The sequence below is a fragment of the Tachypleus tridentatus genome, chromosome 2, assembly GCF_004210375.1.
Source record: "Tachypleus tridentatus isolate NWPU-2018 chromosome 2, ASM421037v1, whole genome shotgun sequence".
Classification (NCBI taxonomy): Eukaryota; Metazoa; Arthropoda; class Merostomata; order Xiphosura; family Limulidae; genus Tachypleus; species Tachypleus tridentatus.
This window is the reverse complement of record NC_134826.1, coordinates 5,942,839-5,964,930: the sequence shown is the minus strand read 5'-3', so window position 1 is coordinate 5,964,930 and position 22,092 is coordinate 5,942,839. Positions and strand designations below refer to the sequence as shown.

Here is a 22,092-nt window from a genome sequence, read left to right as displayed (position 1 = left end):
ATTCAAAGATAAATATTTTAACAAGTGACAAAAAGGTGGGCAAATAATTTTGAGAATTTAACAATTTGAGAAAAATATCAGGTTGTGGAAAAAGAGAAGAAACACCTGTAACAGGAAAGGAGAAAAAACAAAAAGTGAAGTATTATAATAGGGAAGAAGGAGAAACACCTGTAACAGGAAAGGAGAAAAAAACAAAAATGGAAGTAGTATAATAGGGAAGGAGAAACACCTGTAACAGGAAAGGAGAAAAAAACAAAAAGGGAAGTAGTATAATAGGGAAGAAGGAGAAACACCTGTAACAGGAAAGGAGAAAAAACAAAAAATGGAAGTTGTATAATAGGGAAGAAGAAACCATACTGGTTGTTAGGTTTTATTGCTATGATACTGTTGTCAGCCAGTCAGAGATGGTCCATACTGGTTGTTAGGTTTTGTTGCTATGATACTTTTGTCATCAGTCAGAGATGGTCCATACTGGTTGTTAGGTTTTGTTGCTATGATACTTTTGTCAACCAGTCAGAGATGGTCCATATTGGTTGTTAGGTTTTGTTGCTATGATACTTTTGTCAACCAGTCAGAGATGGTCCATATTGGTTGTTAGGTTTTGTTGCTATGATACTTTTGTCAACCAGTTGGAGATGGTCCATATTGGTTGTTAGGTTTTGTTGCTATGATACTTTTGTCAACCAGTCAGAGATGGTCCATATTGGTTGTTAGGTTTTGTTGCTGTGATACTGTTGTCACCAGTCAGAGATGGTGAAAAGTTGAGTAATTCAATCATTTAATTGATATATTATACAAGTTAAAATGGCTGGTATTGGTAGAAAAAACTATACCAGCCATTTTTAAATATATATTTTTCTCTACAAGTGGGTTTTCTCATCATCACGGATAATTGATATATTACTTTTGAAAAGCAAAATTGTCCATTACTGTTGTGTAAGTTAATCAATTAATCAAAAGTAGTGTTTCAAAATGATATTATTTTCAGTTATTTAAACAATAAGTTACTTGAAACGAAGATTTAGTCTGCTGGTAATAAATTAACCAACCAATCAGAATTTTTTTGTTACTATTTTTGATTATTTTCACTATTCAAACTTAATTTCTCCATCTTTTTTTATGGAAACTTTAAAAATATTTGCTACTGTCACTAGTTTTGAACTACTGACTCAAGGGAAGGCAAAATTATCAAGTATCAGTAATTGTGCAGCCTGTGTTCAAATACAGGGAAGAAGTCTTGGTGGGGAAAAATGGTTTGTTTTGAGAGTGTATTTATGAAATTATATTTAATGATATGTATATCACAAGAATGTGGTTATTTTTATTCTATTTTTATGTGTTTTTTTTATTTAAAAGTCTAACCCTTTAAGTAATTGCACAAAAAATGGCAAATTGTTGTATCCCAAATCTTTTGTGTGTTGTCCATTTATTTAACAAAGTACTTGAGGTCTGTGTTTTGCAGTTGGTGGGTAACATACATAGAACACTTGTGATACAACAATTTGTTTTTACCTTGTATTTTCACTTCAATTCAGTTATTTCCTATCCATTCCAGCTACTTACATATGTAAAATAAATATTTATTAGGCTTAGTTAGTGCTAATTGTTTTTAATTGTGACAATAGTTACTTGTACAAGTAACTTGTATTCCATACACCCTTCAGTAATGAAATGTTTTATACAGGGTTTATCCGGAAGGTTTATGGAATTCTTATGGTCCAGCTTGCAGTTACTGTCGGCTTTATTTGTCTTTTCATTTTTGAGTAAGTACCTTGTGAACAAAAGTTTGTTTTAATTGAAGGAAAACATAAGTACTGCTATACAAGGTCCAAGATGTAAGACACAATGGTGATGTGTTATTTTTACAGAACCACATGTTTATCTGTTAATTTTAAAGTAAAACTTGTTTACGCTACAATTCATTTGAACTAACAGAAAATCTTTGTATGAGATTTTATTATCTCAAGCTACAATTGTTTGATATCCAAGTTTTGTAGGGTTTTTTTATTACTTTTTATTGAATCTCACAAATGAATTATATGCATTGGTCTTGTCACAAAAAATAAGTTTACATTTACATTCAGTGTATTGTTTTTAATACTGACTATCGTGTGTAGAATTATCATAATGTATTCTTAATGTAATACTAACCTTGTAAACATAAACAAAACTTGTATATATTTCACTTTAGTGTCAATTAATTAGTCTTAAAGCACATGTGGCACGAGTTTCGTATGAAATTCGATTTATAACTTATGTTTTTGCTATGTATTTTCATGTACGGTTATCTCATTGAAGTATTATCTACATTTAATTTTGTATTCGTAGGCCAAAAGTGAATCACTTTGCTCGTTCGCATGTGGAGCTCGTATGGGTAGCACTGTAAGTATTCATCAGCAGTATCCATTTCTTAACTTTGCACTTGTGATGTTTCAGTGTTCAATAATTAGAACCTTCTCACTACAGAGTTAAGTAATACTGTTTACTAGTTTGCCATTTCAAAGCTATGTCATTTGATAAGGGGCTTTACATGATAAGACAGTATTTCTTATTAAATTAATCATGATTTTACATTAGGATTCTTTCTTAATTAATGAATTAGTAATGTTCATCATATTAACATTTAAAAGATGAGATAAAATGATCAAGTTAAAAACATGTTTAACGATCGTATTCAGTAAGTTAACTCACTGGACTGTAGTGTCTGGTCCATCTCTAAAGAAACAACCACCACAAATTTGTTGTGGGTATTCTTGATAACCATTCCTCTAGTCCAGTGGACACAATCTCTTTTAGTCCGAGTCTCCCTTGATGTGAATAAAAAAGTTCAAGCCACCACTAACCTATGAAAATGCCTTAAAATGTGATTTATTAATTTCAGAAAATAATTACTAATGAACTTTAATTATATCTGTGAAGTACTTTTCAATTAAACTTTGTTTGTAATTTATTATTGCCTTTTATCATAAACTTGTTTCTATTATAATTAGGCCGTTAGCAACTTACTGTGTTTGTGTTAAATCTCTAAACTATTATGTAATTAAATACACACTTGGTCTTATATAAAGTTGTCTTATTTTCATTTTAAAAGACAAAGAAATTATGAAATTAAATTTTTAAAATTAATAATAAATGATAACAAAAGTGTAGAAGTAAACATTTTATTTACAAATCAATACACAGTCTTAAATAAAACACTGCTTTACCCTCAAGGACCTTCACTGCCCACAGAGGGTGGAGCAGCTCCTACTATATTAAATGCTGATCTAACTTATATTTTCATCATGGTTTAACCAAACATAGATACTTTTTGTGACATTTCACATGAAATCCAACAAAACAAAAACTTAAGCTACACATAGATATATTATTAACCAACATGTTCTGTGTAAAATTGTCCTCTGAAAAAAAAGTTTTGATGTCGAACCCAAGTATATTTTGTATTCTACATAAAAACTACAAGTATATTTTGTATTCTACATAAAAACTACAAGTATATTTTGTATTCTACATAAAAACTACAAGTATATTTTGTATTCTACATAAAAAACTACAAGTATATTTTGTATTCTACATAAAAACTACAAGTATATTTTGTATTCTACATAAAAACTACAAGTATATTTTGTATTCTACATAAAAACTACAAGTATATTTTGTATTCTACATAAAAACTACAAGTATATTTTGTATTCTACATAAAACTACAAGTATATTTTGTATTCTACATAAAAAACTACAAGTATATTTTGTATTCTACATAAAAAACTACAAGTATATTTTGTATTCTACATAAAAACTACAAGTATATTTTGTATTCTACATAAAAACTACATAAGTATATTTTGTATTCTACATAAAACTACAAGTATATTTTGTATTCTACATAAAAAACTACAAGTATATTTTTTTAGATTCTACATAAAACTACAAGTATATTTTGTATTCTACATAAAAAACTACAAGTATATTTTTGTATTCTACATAAAACTACAAGTATATTTTGTATTCTACATAAAACTACAAGTATATTTTGTATTCTACATAAAAACTACAAGTATATTTTGTATTCTACATAAAACTACAAGTATATTTTGTATTCTACATAAAACTACAAGTATATTTTGTATTCTACATAAAACTACATAAGTATATTTTGTATTCTACATAAAAAACTACAAGTATATTTTGTATTCTACATAAAAACTACAAGTATATTTTGTATTCTACATAAAAACTACAAGTATATTTTGTATTCTACATAAAAACTACAAGTATATTTTGTATTCTACATAAAAACTACAAGTATATTTTGTATTCTACATAAAAACTACAAGTATATTTTGTATTCTACATAAAAACTACAAGTATATTTTGTATTCTACATAAAACTACAAGTATATTTTGTATTCTACATAAAAACTACAAGTATATTTTGTATTCTACATAAAAACTACAAGTATATTTTGTATTCTACATAAAAACTACAAGTATATTTTGTATTCTACATAAAAACTACTTGCTATCAGAACAAATCACTTTTTTAATCTTTTTTTCATGTGATAAAGTATGAATAATACTGTTTTTGTGTTGTGAAAACAAACTTTAACTGTACTAAATATTTAGATGAGTATGTTTTAGATGTAAAGATGTATTGTAAGTTGATAAATTACCACCAGATGGCTAAACAGTATAGATCATAGAAGAATTTCAGCTTTTACTTTGCAGAAAACAACCTAAGACAAAAACTTTACATATTATTGAAAATAGTAGTTGAAAAAACTGTCTACATAGCAAGGAAAAACCATAGACAATTGAGATAATTGTAGAGTACTATAAACAATGTAGCTTCATTGTAAAGTATTTATTGTAGCATTCTGATTTCATGAAAACAACCTTCTTTGTAAAGGTTGTGAAGTTCAAATAAGTGTTACAGAGGGTGTAGCACTTTATAAGAATAATTTAATTACATTCTGGCTGGAGGGTTATGTTGCAGGAAGGATATTCACATAACATGGCTGTTAACTTAAAGAAGGAAGCCACCAGTGTTCTCCACTTGGGACATTAGTGGCTCTGATACAACATCCAGATGCAACCTGGAGTAATGTCCCAATCCACAAGTGAGGCTAACTGTTATGAAAGAGAATTGTCCAACCTGAATGCTTTTATTATGAAGCTGGTACCATCTACAAAATAATATGCAGATTAAAAGTTTATCTGATTTTATCCATATCCTGATACCAATGGGATTTTTCCTGAGAAAAGTGATTGAAAAACTGTAATAACAGCAATTTGACCACAGTTGTGTATCTGTGGTAGTTGGGAGGACCATAATAGTTGATGGAGAAAGTAAAGAGCAACATGGTCCATGGAAAATTGTTTTTATAAAGTGTATTTCACTTGTAGTTTATTCATTTGACCACAGTTGTGTATCTGTGGTAGTTGGAAGGACCACAGTAGTTGATGGAGAAAGTAAAGAGCAACATGGTCCATGGAAAATTGTTTTTATAAAGTGTATTTCACTTGTAGTTTATTCATTTGACCACAGTTGTGTATCTGTGGTAGTTGGAAGGACAACAGTAGTTGATGGAGAAAGTAAAGAGCAACATGGTCCATGGAAAATTGTTTTTATAAAGTGTATTTCACTTGTAGTTTATTCATTTGACCACAGTTGTGTATCTGTGGTAGTTGGAAGGACCACAGTAGTTGAAGGAGAAAGTAAAGAGTAACATGGTCCGTGGAAAATTGTTCTTATAAAGTGTATTTCACTTGTAGTTTATTCAAACAGCATGAAAGCGAATAGAAGTCTTTAAAAGTTGTATTCAATATACCTTTTTCTCTTCAAAAATTAATTTTAATAAGATGTGAACAAGAACAAGCAATATGTGTAACTCATAGAAATTACTGTTTGGATAAACTGTGTGCGAGAGAAACCTGTAATTTCACCAAAGCCCAGTGTAGTGATCTGTGTCCATTTCTATATCTGTTCCTTATACAGGGTGCTTGTATTTATTATGATGATTGTCTTGGTGTGTTGTGACAAAGTCAGAAGAACATTCCCAGTGAACCTCATCTGTCTCATGGTGTTTGTAAGTATTCTTTATTGTGTATTGGGTGGTCTCTGTTGTTGGTATGTGTTAGCAGTTTGTTGTATTTATTTCTGGTATTAGTAATTTGTGGCCATATCAAAATTATGCTTCTGGTTTTACTGAAAATAACCTTAAAATACAAATACTTTATTTATTGCAAGTAATAGTTGTATTGCACTTAAAAATAACGTGTTGTTTTCATTACTGTAGTACTTTAACTTACTCTGACTGTAAGAGATATGAAAAAAAAAACAGCAAGTGTAACGTGGGTCTTGTAGTTTGTGGATGTAACTTTTTGTGATTTAAAGTAAAAACATAATGTGTGGTAATAAACTTGAACTGTTTATAGATATATATGAATATAATTACTATTTTTATAGCATTGATAATTGAGATGAAGACATTAGATGTTGGGGTTGTTTAGTAATCACATAAACACAACACTATTTCTTTTATTTGGGAGAGAGATGCTGTGGTTAAATGTGTGAAACTTAAGTCTTAAGATCTATTACGTGTTTGACAGAAGTGAGACATAAGATTTTTTTTTCCAGACTCTCTTGGAATCCTTTCTACTTGGTACCACAGCTAGGTGAGTATTTTAAAATTCAGGTTTTGTTGTAAGATGGTTAAGATATCTTGGGATGTTGTACTATATGCCTTTTCTGAGGTTCTATGTAACATTTATAAACTGGTTGTAGCAGATAATTTGTTACTTTTTGAATACACTTTTATTAAATTACAAGAAACATAATTGATATTGAAGAGATATACAAAACTAGGGCCCTCCAGTAGCCTGCAGACTTGCACAGCTAGAAACTGGGCTTCAAAACCTGTGGTGGGCAGAGCACAGATAGCCCGTCGTGTAGCTTGTGCTTAATTCCAAAGAAACAAATACAAAACTAGGTGACTAAATGCTATTGTGTGCTTACACTGGTTAGTTGCTTGTTCAGTTTGATACTTTGTTCAAGTAGGTTATTGAATACTGTTATTACATCGTTCATACACCTTTAGATTATTAGTATTAACAAGTTTTGTGCTAATAAAAAGAAAAATTATTGAAGCCAAGAAAGAGGCTTTTTCTTAGTATACATATCTTTCACTTTTCTGAAAAATTAATTGTAACAAAAAAAAATAGTTTAGTGACAAATTCCATAGAAAACTAAGTTTGATAGTTTTAACAAAGATAAGTTGTCTGATTGTATGGTATTGTGTTCAGAGTTGGTGCATTAGTGGAGTTTACTGATCGGTCATTGGGCTCATTAGTGTATTCTTGTCGCATGAGAATAATTGAAAATGTTAATTAGAAATACTAATTAACTAATAAGAATAAATCATAATATAAAAATTTAAAATATATGAATGGTTGGAATATCCAGAACCACAAATTGTGATTAGTTAGTTGTTTTTGTGACATTAATTGACTTAATCATAATTTTGGTTATTATTTAATGTGATTTCAACTGGTGTAATTGAAGCTCAGAGATAATTAGTTTAATTGGGAATCCCCAGTTGTTCAGAGTACATGTGAAAAAGTTATAATAACAATATCCCACATTCTGTTGGAATAAGCAGTCATAATCAGTAAACCTGTACTGTCTTCTAAAGATAATTTGTAATTTTTATATATTGATAAACTAATGAAACAGAATATAATAACTCCTATGATTCTGTGAGTAAATGTATTGAACAACAAATTCTAATTTTTCCTAGTTACTATCGTCATGATGAAGTGATGATGGCAGCTGGAATATGTACTGTAAGTTTTCATATGAATTTTATCAATATGTTTAATTTATTTCAAACCTCCAATTTCTTTTTATTTCTTTTGCTGTTCTTCCACATTTTTACTTTCACACAATTTTAATCTGTTGTTACAAGAGTAACAGTCACATCCCATCCAGTTAGAATAGCTGTCAAGTTGATGATGGATAGTGTTAACTAGCTACTATCTTTCTGTTTTATTATTTCAAAAACAGGAATGTTAGATGTTGAACCTTTATAAAAATTTCAATAATAACAACATGCTCTCTTGTCCACATTATTACATTTACTTGAACCTTTATACAAATTTCAATAATAACAACATGCTCTCTTGTCCACATTATTACATTTACTTGAACCTATATACAAATTTCAATAATAACATGCTCTCTTGTCCACATTATTACATTTACTGAACCTTTATACAAATTTCAATAATAACGACATGCTCTCTTGTCCACACTATTAAATTTACTTGAACCTTTATACAAATTTCAATAATAACATGCTCTCTTGTCCACATTATTACATTTACTTGAACCTTTATACAAATTTCAATAATAACAACATGCTCTCTTGTCCACATTATTAAATTTACTTGAACCTTTATACAAATTTCAATAATAACAACATGCTCTCTTGTCCACATTATTACATTTACTGAACCTTTATACAAATTTCAATAATAACAACATGCTCTCTTGTCCACATTATTACATTTACTTGAACCTTTATACAAATTTCAATAATAACAACATGCTCTCTTGTCCACATTATTACATTTACTGAACCTTTTTCATACAACATTTCAATAATAACAACATGCTCTCTTGTCCACATTATTAAATTTACTTGAACCTTTATACAAATTTCAATAATAACAACATGCTCTCTTGTCCACATTATTACATTTACTGAACCTTTATACAAATTTCAATAATAACAACATGCTCTCTTGTCCACACTATTAAATTTACTTGTTATTATTGAAATTTGTATAAAGGTTCAACATGCTCCCTTGTCCACATTATTAAATTTACTTGAACCTTTATACAAATTTCAATAATAACAACATGCTCTCTTGTCCACATTATTACATTTACTTGAACCTTTATACAAATTTCAATAATAACAACATGCTCTCTTGTCCACATTATTACATTTACTGAACCTTTATACAAATTTCAATAATAACAACATGCTCTCTTGTCCACACTATTAAATTTACTTGTTATTATTGAAATTTGTATAAAGGTTCAACATGCTCCCTTGTCCACATTATTAAATTTACTTGAACCTTTATACAAATTTCAATAATAACAACATGCTCTCTTGTCCACATTATTACATTTACTTGAACCTTTATACAAATTTCAATAATAACAACATGCTCTCTTGTCCACATTATTAAATTTACTTGAACCTTTATAGAAATTTCAATAATAACAACATGCTCTCTTGTCCACACTATTACATTTACTTGAACCTTTACACAAATTTCAATAATAACAACATGCTCTCTTGTCCACATTATTACATTTACTGAACCTTTATAAAAATTTCAATAATAACAACATGCTCTTTTCTCCACATTATTAAATTTACTTGAACCTTTATACAAATTTCAATAATAACAACATGCTCTCTTGTCCACACTATTAAATTTACTGAAGTATTTTTGGGCAGTTTTAAGTAAAGAACAAATTTGTGGATTTAAAAGTAGGGAGAAGTTTTGTAGTAGTAATAATGCCTCAGTAATGTATTTTTAATAATTAATTTCTTGTACCAGAAACTATTTATCACTGTTAAGTGTTTTGTATTTTTTTTAAATTCACAGTGTAAGTCCTTAAAATCTACTTTGTACCTCAATTAAAAATAATTTTCTGTTCTATGTGTGTGTGTGTCCCCCTGTCATTTTCTGTTGTATGTGTGTGTCCCCTGTCTTTTTCTTGGGTTGTTCTTAGAAATCGGAATATCTGCTAACAGTTACGATGAACTGTGATAAATTCAGGAAACTTTAGTTACCTTCTGTTTGTTAAATATCTATTTTTTAGAATAAAAGTTTATATGAAAAAGATTGCTAACCTCAGTTAGGAACAGTTTTATTATTTTTAAACCTTCCAGGTCATTTCAAAAATTCTAACCATTGTTTGAGCAATGATGTGTGTTGTCATGAAATGGTTGGTTCAAATATTATTTAAAGGTATCAAATACCTTTCATGGACATTCATTATAAACACATATTTGATTTATTCAAAGCATTTTGAAAATGGTTTGCCCAGTCCACATGCTTAGTCAGTGTTATTCATTACTGATGTAACTTGTTTTAATAATATTAAATGCTTATATAACAAAACTTTAAATGTTTTGGAGTCAGCACCTGTGTTCAGAAGTCACTTCCATTTCTATCATAAATTTTTTCTACATTTAGAATTTTAATCTGCAGACAAACTAACAAGTAGGGAGAAAATATTCTTTATAATATAATTTTTTATCTACGTAAGTTACCTTTCAACCTTATATCTTTGATTTGTATGGCCTCATACAAGTTTATTTTTTATGACTAGTTTTGAGTCATTTCCATATTATCATCAATTTTGAGTAACTTGTATTGATTCAGAGGATTACCAATAGTTTCATTGTATATTTCTATTATTGTGTATAACAACTAAATATTGTTATTTATCTGGAATTAGTAATGGAAGTAAACTTTTAGTTGATATGAAATTTTGAAACGTTTCAGTGGAGTTTGTGAATGAAATTTCTAACATACAATAAGACAACACAAGATGACCCTAATAGTTTTAGTTTTAACATGCTGTGTAACTTGTAACAAATTAAAACATTTTTCTCTACAGTTTGTATGTTTAGGCCTGACCCTCTTTGCTTTCCAGACTAAGGTAAGTTAGTCTATTGTTATTAAAATATTATGTTGGTTTTCTGATAAGTTTTACGTGTTAATATGCATCATTTGTTAGAACAAAACTGAATTTTATTAATTTCATCCAAATCACTGTAAAAAAGTAATACGAAGATAAAATAGTAACATGTTATTATTAAAGTTATGTAATACAGAGACATAAACATTTGTTAACTTGCTCTGTTGTCTCTGGTGAAAGGTATCTCAACATTTGGTAATTATTTATATTATATATTCATGCAAAATTAATGTGTATATATGGAAAACCAGTATAAGCAGTATTTCAGAAAGTAGCACATAATACAAAGTGTCAGGTATGGTATTTATATGTCTTTATAAAATCACTTTTAATATCCTTTAATACAAAGTGTCAGGTATTGTATATATGTCTTTATAAAATCACTTTTAATATCTGTTAAGGAATTGTTTCAATTTTTACCAAATTGTCTTTACTCTTAAATATTTTAATGTATAAATGAGTACTGTAAATACGAATGTGAAACCCACAATTACTTTGTGAGAATGAACGGGTTTTTTTAGGTAACAAACAAACAATGATACAGAAACGATATTTGTGAAGTTGGAACATCTATATTTATGTACTAAATAATTCGAACTTTTTAAATTTTATTTTAGGAATGTTCTTTAGAAAGAAAATGTATTTAATGGCCAGTGGTGATAAACTAGTAAGATATAATGCAATATGTTGATAACTGGACTTTGTTTTAAATAATCTGTTATCATTTCTCATATTATTTGTTCATTCATGATTGTAACACCCTAAAGCACTGGAACTGTTGAAGTCCTCAATTGTGAAGGTAAACTGTATAAGCAATGCAACTTGAAAATTAGATTATCAAATGAAGTTTCTTAGACTTGCATTCTAATTATTGTTCACCAGATTAACCAGGAATTTCTTTGTTAATGTACCTATATCATTATAAAATGACAGTAGATTATTATTTTCCAAGGCTCCAGTGCTCAGAAAATTCAGGAGATAATTTAATTATTAATGTATCCTTCATCATATTCATGTAATTTATTGTATTATATTCAGTCAAACCAGATGTTTTTACTGATCTTGTACAAAGTATTTACAGATAGTTACATTTAAAATATAACAATAACATGATGATAAACTATTATTATGAAAGTGATCTTTAGACCAGAGTAGGAGAGGGATTGTGATAAATCCAGTTTCTTGGGATTTTTTAGTGGGACTTCACAATGTTAGGAGGAATGTTGTTTGTGGCTCTACTTGTTTTGATGTGTTTCGGCTTTATTTGCATATTCATTCCAGGAAGGGTAAGAAGTTTATCTGATATTACTTGTGTAGTTACAATTTACTGAAAATAAGAATATGTAGTAACTGTAGTTGTTTGTTGTGTTTTGTAAGGTAATGATAGAAAACAATAGTTTGTTTTTTAATTTTGCACAAAACTACACACGAGCTATCTGTGCTACTTGTCCCTAATTGAGCAGTGTAAGACTAAAGGAAAGGCAATACCTCATCACCACCTACTGCCAACTCTTGGGCTGCTCTTTTACTGGTGAATAGTGGGATTGACCATTACATTATATAAAAGGGTGAGCAAACTGGGAAAACTGGTGTTTGGGAAAACAGTCATCAACTGTATATATTTCAATAGGAAATAACTTAATATTTATAAAAACAAGTATGGTACTCTATTAAAAAAAAATTAATGTTGATAATGTGGTAAAGTCACAAGTTTAGAATGTTGATAATGTGGTAAAGTCACAAGTTTAGAATGTTGATAATGTGGTAAAGTCACAAGTTTAGAATGTTGATAATGTGGTAAAGTCACAAGTTTAGAATGTTGATAATGTGGTAAAGTCACAAGTTTAGAATGTTGATAATGTGGTAAAGTCACAAGTTTAGAATGTTGATAATGTGGTAAAGTCACAAGTTTAGAATGTTGATAATGTGGTAAAGTCACAAGTTTAGAATGTTGATAATGTGGTAAAGTCACAAGTTTAGAATGTTGATAATGTGGTAAAGTCACAAGTTATTTCAATGTTGATCAAGCTCTACCAGTACCAGAAAGTCTGGCAAGTTTTAATACACTGCTAGTTAATAATGACCAATAATGTCAAATTTGACAGGTTTTAAACAAGTTTTAATACACTGCTAGTTAATAATGACCAATAATGTCAAATTTGACAGGTTTTAAACAAGTTTTAATACACTGGTGCTGCTAGTTAATAATGACCAATAATGTCAAATTTGACAGGTTTTAAACAAGTTTTAATACACTGTGCTGCTAGTTAATAATGACCAATAATGTCAAATTTGAATGTTTTAAACAAGTTTTAATACACTGCTAGTTAATAATGACCAATAATGTCAAATTTGACAGGTTTTAAACAAGTTTTAATACACTGCTAGTTAATAATGACCAATAATGTCAAATTTGACAGGTTTTAAACAAGTTTTAATACACTGCTAGTTAATAATGACCAATAATGTCAAATTTGACAGGTTTTAAACAAGTTTTAATACACTGGTGCTGCTATTAATAATGACCAATAATGTCAAATTTGACACAAGTTTAAAAAAGTTTTAATAATGCTAGTTAATAATGACCAATAATGTCAAATTTGACAGGTTTTAAACAAGTTTTAATACACTGGTGCTGCTAGTTAATAATGACCAATAATGTCAAATTTGACAGGTTTTAAACAAGTTTTAATACATTGTGCTGCTAGTTAATAATGACCAATAATGTCAAAGTTGACAGGTTTTAAACAAGTTTTAATACACTGGTGCTGCTAGTTAATAATGTTTAATAATGTCACATTTGACAGGTTTTAAACAAGTTTTAATACACTGTTGCTAGTTAATAATGACCAATAATGTCAAATTTGACAGGTTTTAAACAAGTTTTAATACACTGGTGCCGCTAGTTAATAATGACCAATAATGTCAAATTTGACAGGTTTTAAACAAGTTTTAATACACTGGCACTGCTAGTTAATAATGACCAATAATGTCAAATTTGACAGGTTTTAAACAAGTTTTAATACACTGGTGCTGCTAGTTAATAATGACCAATAATGTCAAATTTGACAGGTTTTAAACAAGTTTTAATACACTGGTACTGCTAGTTAATAATGACCAATAATGTCAAATTTGACAGGTTTTAAACAAGTTTTAATACACTGGTACTGCTAGTTAATAATGACCAATAATGTCAAATTTGACAGGTTTTAAACAAGTTTTAATACACTGGTACTGCTAGTTAATAATGACCAATAATGTCAAATTTGACAGGTTTTAAACAAGTTTTAATACACTGGTACTGCTAGTTAATAATGACCAATAATGTCAAATTTGACAGGTTTTAAACAAGTTTTAATACACTGGTACTGCTAGTTAATAATGACCAATAATGTCAAATTTGACAGGTTTTAAACAAGTTTTAATACACTGGTGCTGCTAGTTAATAATGACCAATAATGTCAAATTTGACAGGTTTTAAACAAGTTTTAATACACTGGTGCTGCTAGTTAATAATGACCAATAATGTCAAATTTGACAGGTTTTAAATATTGTTGTAACAAGTTCTTATTCTTTTCCATAAACTGTATAACTTAATTTGATACATTTTACAGTGGAAAATGGATAGCAGTCTTGTAAATAAAACTTCAACAGAAGAACACCCTTTTACAGTAGCTTGTTACAGCCACATAAACTGTAACATGTTTTGATGTCATTCTAATTAACATAAAACTTGAGTTTGTTCATCATTTTAGTGAATTATTTCATTACAAAGGCACCAGTAATTGTAACCCATTATTACCTTTCTGTACATCAGTTTTACATTCTGCTAGTTTAAGTTATCATTTCAGTTAATACAGTGTGTGTAGCAGTTCTTTATAATGTAGAACATATGTGACTTATGTACTTACATTAGTTTAATTATGGAGTGCTCTATTCCCCATTGTTGTTAATTCTGTCTTATTATTTTGATCTTTATTATACATAATTAATGTTTATACATTTCGGCTAGTTTGAAAGGATTATTTATCATGTTTGGTGTCCCAACTATGTATTCTGTGACCAGGTGTGCAAAGGATAAAGTTTGGTTAGACCCAACTAATGGTGTGTTAAATAAATAATTTTCTTCTTGCTACATTTAGTTTGGTTATATTAGTTAAAACACTTTTATGTTTACTATATTATGAAGTTCCATTATTCATTTATTTTATTGTTATTTGTCTTTATAAACATTTTTACTATACCACCTTTACCCTACAGCTAATTTAAAGTTACGCTATCAGAGCTATTACACTTTTCAAGGTAAAAAGTAATCTATGATAATACATGAAGCAAATCGGTTTTGTGTGCTTCATAAGTTCTACTTTATTTTTTCTTTAACGATTCTTTCATTAAAATTATCGTACAAACATAAAAGTATTTATTTTCAATATTTTTCTGGGTTTTAATCTACGTCACAAAACAGGCATTATGATGTAACAATCAGTCACATTATTTGTTGGTAAAAGACTATTCTAAGAATTAGAGGTGGGTGGTAATAACTGGCTGCCTTCCCTCTTGTCTTACACTGCTAAATTAAGGACAGATAGCTCTTGTGTAGCTTTGGGCAAAATTTAAAAGCAACAAACAAATCAATATTTTTCACTTTTTGTGGTATTTGTATTTATTATGAGGATTATTTTGGGTTGTTTACTAGGACTAAGCTAAACCTTGTGAGATGTTATTGAGATTACAGCAGAATTACAAGTCAGTGCATTCAAATCATTATGTAAGAATGGTATAAATTTTCCATATTAATTACTGAATTGATTTTCAGTTCTGATCTTCATAGGTAACTTGCTTTGATCAGAAGTTAGTAATAATCATTGTAATCAGTAACTGTCTTTATTAAAGATTTGTTGTGTTCTCTCTCTCTGTGTATATAAAAATAACTAAATTTCTGTAGTTTTTAATGATTTACCTTTTCTGTATCTCAGGTAGTCAATGTTGTTTATGCCTCTCTGGGAGCCCTAGTATTCTCAGTGGTGAGTTCATATTTTTAACCTACTAATTGCCAATATCTTGTTCTCTCAGTGGTGAGTGAATATCTTGTTCTCTCATTGGTGAGTTCATTTTTTAACCTTCTAATTGCCAACCTCATTGGTGAGTTCTAATTCTAATTGCCAATATCTTGTTCTCTCATTGGTGAGTTCATATTTTTAACCTTCTAATTGCCAATATCTTGTTCTCTCATTGGTGAGTTCATATTTTTAACCTTCTAATTGCCAATATCTTGTTCTCTCATTGGTGAGTTCATATTTTTAACCTTCTAATTGCCAATATCTTGTTCTCTCATTGGTGAGTTCATATTTTTAACCTTCTAATTACCAATATCTTGTTCTCTCAGTGGTGAGTTCATATTTTTAACCTAATTGCTATTATCTTGTTCTCTCATTGGTGAGTTCATATTTTTAACCTTCTAATTGCCAATATCTTGTTCTCTCATTGGTGAGTTCATATTTTTAACTTTCTAATTGCCAATATCTTGTTCTCTCATTGGTGAGTTCATATTTTTAACTTTCTAATTGCCAATATCTTGTTCTCTCATTGGTGAGTTCATATTTTTAACTTTCTAATTACCAATATCTTGTTCTCTCAGTGGTGAGTTCATATTTTTAACCTTCTAATTGCCAATATCTTGTTCTCTCATTGGTGAGTTCATATTTTTAACCTTCTAATTGCCAATATCTTGTTCTCTCATTGGTGAGTTCATATTTTTAACCTTCTAATTGCCAATATCTTGTTCTCTTATTGGCGAGTTCAACTTTTTAACATCAAACTAAAAACTGTTTTGTGTTATTGTAGCATTAACTAACTTGTAGAAAAATGTTAAACAAACATTATAGAAGATAAATAAAGAATTCTGTCCAGTTGTTACTAATGGTGAGCTTCAGTTACTAATTTTTATAATAAAGGTTGGTGTTAAAACAGCAAAATTTGTTACAGTAACAAAATTACTTCCTTTAAAACTTGTTTATTTCCTACTGAGCATAAAAAAGTCTTATTATGAATTTGTAAAGAAATAAATATCTTACAATGGTAATTGATCAAAAGAATAAATCCTATTTATTGATTATGACTTTCTGTTTATTGGGGGGAGATGTTAGAATGAAAGTTGAAATAAATTACCAAAAGTACTTGGACAGCACACCCTGAGTTGTGTCAGTGAGATTCATTTTAATAGTGGATGTACTGTCTGTACACTTTATTACTTATGTTTGATAATGAATGTAGTACTTTTGTAAAGCAGAGTGTGGACATTTTGCAAGCTTTCCTGCCTGTCTAAGACTAGTTGGAAGTTCTGGCCCAGCCAAGTTATTTTTCTTTAATCTCTGTCGAACTGGACATGCTCGTTGAATAGTGCAGTAGACCATGATTCTGAAAGAAATATGGTACTCGGTGGAATGCACTTCTCCCTCTGGTGACTCAGCAGTAAGTCTGTGGACTTGTAACACCAAACTTTAAGTTTTTATACATGAAGCATGCGAAACGAAGACATCCTGTTGTGTATCTTCAGGCTCAACAGAAAGTAACTGACCAGAGAATATGGACAGGGCATCATTCTTGAGTGTTGTAATAAGGTGTATTTCAAACTAAGTGTATTTCATATTAATGCTATTACTATTTTAACTATTAATGCCGCACCGTAATACTATTTTAACTATTAATGCTATACTATTTCAACTATTAACTATACTATTTCAACTATTAATGCCGCACCGTAATACTATTTCAACTATTAATGCACTATTTTAACTATTAATGCCGCACCGTAGCACTATTTTTTAACTAATGCCGCGCCGTAATGCTATTTTAACTATTAATGCCGCACCGTAGCACTATTTTAACTATTAATGCCGCACCATAATATTTTAACTACTAATACTACTGTCATATCTTTCAAAGCAGACTTCTGTATTCCACATTATTTTTGCATTGTTCCTCACTCCAATTTTCATAATGTAATAGTTGGTATATTTATAGCTATGAAGTATGGCTTACAAGCTACAAACTGTCTGTGAAATCTAGAAATATGCTGTTCTGTGTACACACCAGTTGTTCTGGCTTCTGGTCTTATCTGGTATGTTAACTTAGTATGTTCAGGGGTCATCCATTCCTTCAGCACAGTATCCATCTGTAATTGAATGAAATCTGCTAAACATACATACCAACTGTACTTTTAATAATAAAATCTTCTCTCTTGGTGTCTCAGTCTGTAACATGTGGTGATCTTTATAAACTCAATAGAGCTTACTTGCAAACTGGCTGAGGGTGTGCTGTCTCAAACATTTTGATAGTAAAACGTACATTTTCGTTTGTTGTAAACATGTATACGTTAAGAAGTCCAGTACAATAACTTTTACTTTCCATTTATTAAAACAAGCTAGGTGTTTATTTTTGAAATTAACATATTGATTTTGTATAAGTTGTTTTTGTGATTGTATTATCTAACGGTTACGATTTTCACTATATTTGTGGGGTCTAGTATCTCGTTTTCGATACCCAAATGATGCTCGGAGGAAAACATCGCTACAGCCTATCTCCAGAAGAATACATTATGGCTGCTCTCAACATTTACGTGGATATTGTACTTCTATTTTCCTTCATCCTCGACATTGTGGGGTTTGCAAACCATGGATAAGCAAGTGTTGGAAATAATTTGTTTCCCACACGTAGGTCTGGTTTACTAAGTAATTCTGTTCATCTTCGACACCAACTGTTCCTACTGACCCTAATTTTTTATCAACAGCTGTAATCTCACTTAATCAATGTTTCTTCACACATTAACAGCTCTTGAAAGCAGATTTTTAACTTTTTTTTTTCCATTTATTTTCACTCATAGTACCTGGTGTACAATGTACAGCTGGTTTTTAAGAGGAAAACACCAGTGTGCTCTGTCTCTTTAGGAATACAGTTCTAGTTTTTTACCTTGAACTATGGGAGCAGCTAAACACCAATAGTCACTACAGTACACAGTTACAGTAACCCTATTTCTATGAATCTGAATGAAACATTGTATTTATTTGATGTACTAGAATATTTTTACTAAACTAATGTAAGCTGTGATTTTATTAAATATTTTCTAAACTTAGTAAGAACTTCATAGTAAATGTTGTGATGATAAGTGTGTGAGTGATATTGGTCTGATGTGTTCAGCTTTCTTTTCTTGTATATGTGTATATTTGTTACTGCAAGAAGACTGGAAGAGTAGGAAAACAAAAAGTGGAGTTCATGTACTTCTCTCTCTCATACATATATAAAAATATTACACAGGTTGAACTTTGTGCCATCAGTATCAAGAAGTTAATATGTTTCGTCTCTGGCATGTGCATGTTTGAGGATTTTTCTTATTAATGATGTCCAGACTGTCTTATTTTAAGTTTTACTTTTGAAAGAACTTGGCACGTGTTTATGTTTCCTAAACTGCTACCCAAGATAAGGTACTTCATCTTGCAAGTGTTTTAACATTTAGTACATTTATCATGTCTGCTTTAAATTAACATGTAGAAAACATTTTGTGATAGCAGTTAAAATTACCATATTACCAAATTACCATATTTAAGCACGTGCTTAAATTTATTAGGTATTTCACTAAAATTTACCATTGAAAATCTTTCTAAAAGTTTTCAAACAAAACAATGATATATATCCAATGTAGTAGATGTGGAAATCTAAAGAGGGTGAAGGAAAGGTTCAAGGAAGCAAATCTGATACTAGTGATGACATACACTGAGCTATTTACTAATCTTCACATAGTAGATGTGGAAATCTAAAGAGGGTGTAGGAAAGGTTCAAGGAAGCAAATCTGATACTAGTGATGACATACACTAAGCTATTTACTTATTTTCACATAGTAGATGTGGAAATCTAAAGAGGGTGAAGAAATAATGGTTCAATGAAGCAAATCTGATACTAGTGATGACATACACTAAGCTATTTACTAATCTTCACATAAGTTTATTTCTGCTTATGAACTTTTCAATACATGTTCTAAAAGTTACAAAAAGAATTTCAATGAGAGATTTCTATAAATGTCTAATGTATCAATGGTTGTTTACTGTATTTATTTAATATATCCTGTGCAACTGTTTTAAAATTTTCATCTCTGTGACATTTCAAAACTGAATGCACATTATATTCAAGTAAAAACAAGTGTAGCTATTTTGGGTAACTCGTGAATCCTCTATTTTGACACTAAGTTTTACAGCAGTAATTGAATGTTCTGTAGACAGATAGAGGTTGAATTGTATCCACATTAGACTAATCTGAGTATTTCGTTATATGTAGAATTGTTTGTACTTTTAATTACCACAAAATGTTAAACTATTTCATACCAATAAAAAAACATGTTACAGAACCTAATGTAACGTGCAAATTGTAAGGGCCTAATGTATTTCTTAATGTAATAATAAAACATATGATGAACTTTATTCAAAACAATGGAGAATTATTACATTAAGGTTTGGTCAAACTTCGTCATGATTTGGTAAAACAAAATTCAAGTGAACTTGGAATTTGTTCTGTATATTTAATGTATTTCCTAAACTGAGAACTCTTCTGTTCATTTTTTTTGATAACTCTGAAGTAATACTTACACTAAAACTTGTAAGAGTACGTTTATTTGTTAGGATACACGTATTCTATTTTGTTATTCTTTCACACTAAATGTGGTATTTCTGCTCTTTAGAATGTACTTCAGGTTAAACGTTGATTGTTTCTAACAATTGTATTAGTTTTACCCATTAACATTGGAATTTGTATTTTGTGGGATTTTTTATGTACTGTTGGCATTTTCAAAGGTCATGAAACAAAGGAAACTGAAGTTTTTAAATGTAAATATTATTACACTTAGTGAATTGATGGTAAGTGAATTATTAAATAGTTTGGGTGTTTTTGAAGCTTTAATATTTATGCTATATAATATTTTTGTTAACACTGCATTAGATTGAAAACCAGTTTGTTACTACATGGATAGTTTCTAAGGTTATGATAATGCTAGTCAATGTTGTGCTTTTCAAATGTCACTAGAGGGCACTAATGAAAGTAGATGCTAAGTAGACAGGTCTATGAATTAAGGCTTATTAGTTACTGAATGTTTATGTTGAAACTTCACAAAATTACCAGTTTGAAGTTGTCCTCATCAAAATACACAACTTGTAATTATTTCAGTAAGACCTTTAAAAACTAGGTTGCTGTGTTATTAATTATTTAGTAACTTAGTACACTGTTCAGTTTCTCAGAAAATAAATTGTAACTAAGCTTGTAGGATTGCATCAGGTTGTTTCTAGATCTGATTTTGTGGAACCTTTCTCATACGTATGTTACCTTTATTTCAGATATACCATGTATGTTTTTACACTGATTTTAATAGTACAAAAGTATCCATACCCGACTCCCTTATTAGCAAAGTCTTAAATGTTATACAGTTAGTTAGGAGTTGCATCAAAAATTATTTGAACTGTAAAGCCTTCAGGTACCATCGTTTGTTTCATATTCTAGAAGCATGTACATAGATAAAGATTGAACAGGCAAGATTATTACACTTGATGTGTGAACGTTAATGTGGATTCTGTGACAAGTTAATTTATGCATTTAAATATGTGAAAATGTAAGATGGGTTTGAATTACCAATTTACTTGTGATCCAACAGTAATTGTGTGCCCTAAGTTTCTTTCCAATGTAATAGATAAATGTCATGTTTTGATTAATGTTTGACTACATAGTTATATATCTGTTATAGAAATGATGTGATTCTACAGTTGATTGTACAGAATGTTGTAATGTTTGTATAAGAGTAGTGTAAAAACACATTTTTAGGTGTGAAAATATTTAAAGACAAAGTTATTATTAACATTTATAGTCTATTATAAGTGTTGTATTGATAGTCTAGTGTGAAATTCATTCTAAAAATGGTGACTGTTAGCTTTTTTTGTTCAAATACAGTTTATTGAAGTGTAAGCTACTATTCTGTCCGTTACGAGAAATGTCCAATAAAAGCACGAAGGTCAGAGTATATCGCATCAAACCTTGTGAAAACATTTCTACCATTATTCAATTTAAAGACTTCTACAAAACTTAACTACTCGAATCCAGAAAAACTGGTTTATTGGTCTAGAGTAAAACATTTTCATTCACAGAACTTACCAAATTTGGATCAGTTTTAACAAACTTCTGTTACTTAGTCACTGTTTGTAAAGGTTTCTGGGATTAATAAAGCAATTTGTGTTTCATCTTACTCTTGTAATTAGTGAATGTCAAACATA

At 29.5% G+C, this 22,092-nt stretch overlaps 1 protein-coding gene across 3 annotated transcripts in view; it reads left to right on the top strand.

Moving 5' to 3' along the window:
* Positions 1 to 22,092, top strand: part of LOC143237524 (protein lifeguard 1-like) — a 162,799-nt gene that overhangs the window by 3,737 nt on the left and 136,970 nt on the right. For 2 of the 3 annotated variants that reach the window (XM_076476886.1, XM_076476901.1), the window contains exons 3-11: positions 1,685 to 1,763; positions 2,329 to 2,382; positions 5,999 to 6,089; positions 6,641 to 6,678; positions 7,800 to 7,845; positions 10,709 to 10,750; positions 11,986 to 12,075; positions 15,766 to 15,813; positions 18,315 to 22,059. In XM_076476886.1, the coding sequence (XP_076333001.1) occupies positions 1,685 to 1,763; positions 2,329 to 2,382; positions 5,999 to 6,089; positions 6,641 to 6,678; positions 7,800 to 7,845; positions 10,709 to 10,750; positions 11,986 to 12,075; positions 15,766 to 15,813; positions 18,315 to 18,470 (644 nt within the window). In that variant the 3' untranslated portion in view covers positions 18,471 to 22,059. Of the gene's footprint in view, positions 1 to 1,684; positions 1,764 to 2,328; positions 2,383 to 5,998; positions 6,090 to 6,640; positions 6,679 to 7,799; positions 7,846 to 10,708; positions 10,751 to 11,985; positions 12,076 to 15,765; positions 15,814 to 18,314; positions 22,060 to 22,092 lie in introns of those variants that run through there. The other variant, XR_013020123.1, reaches the window with a different exon arrangement.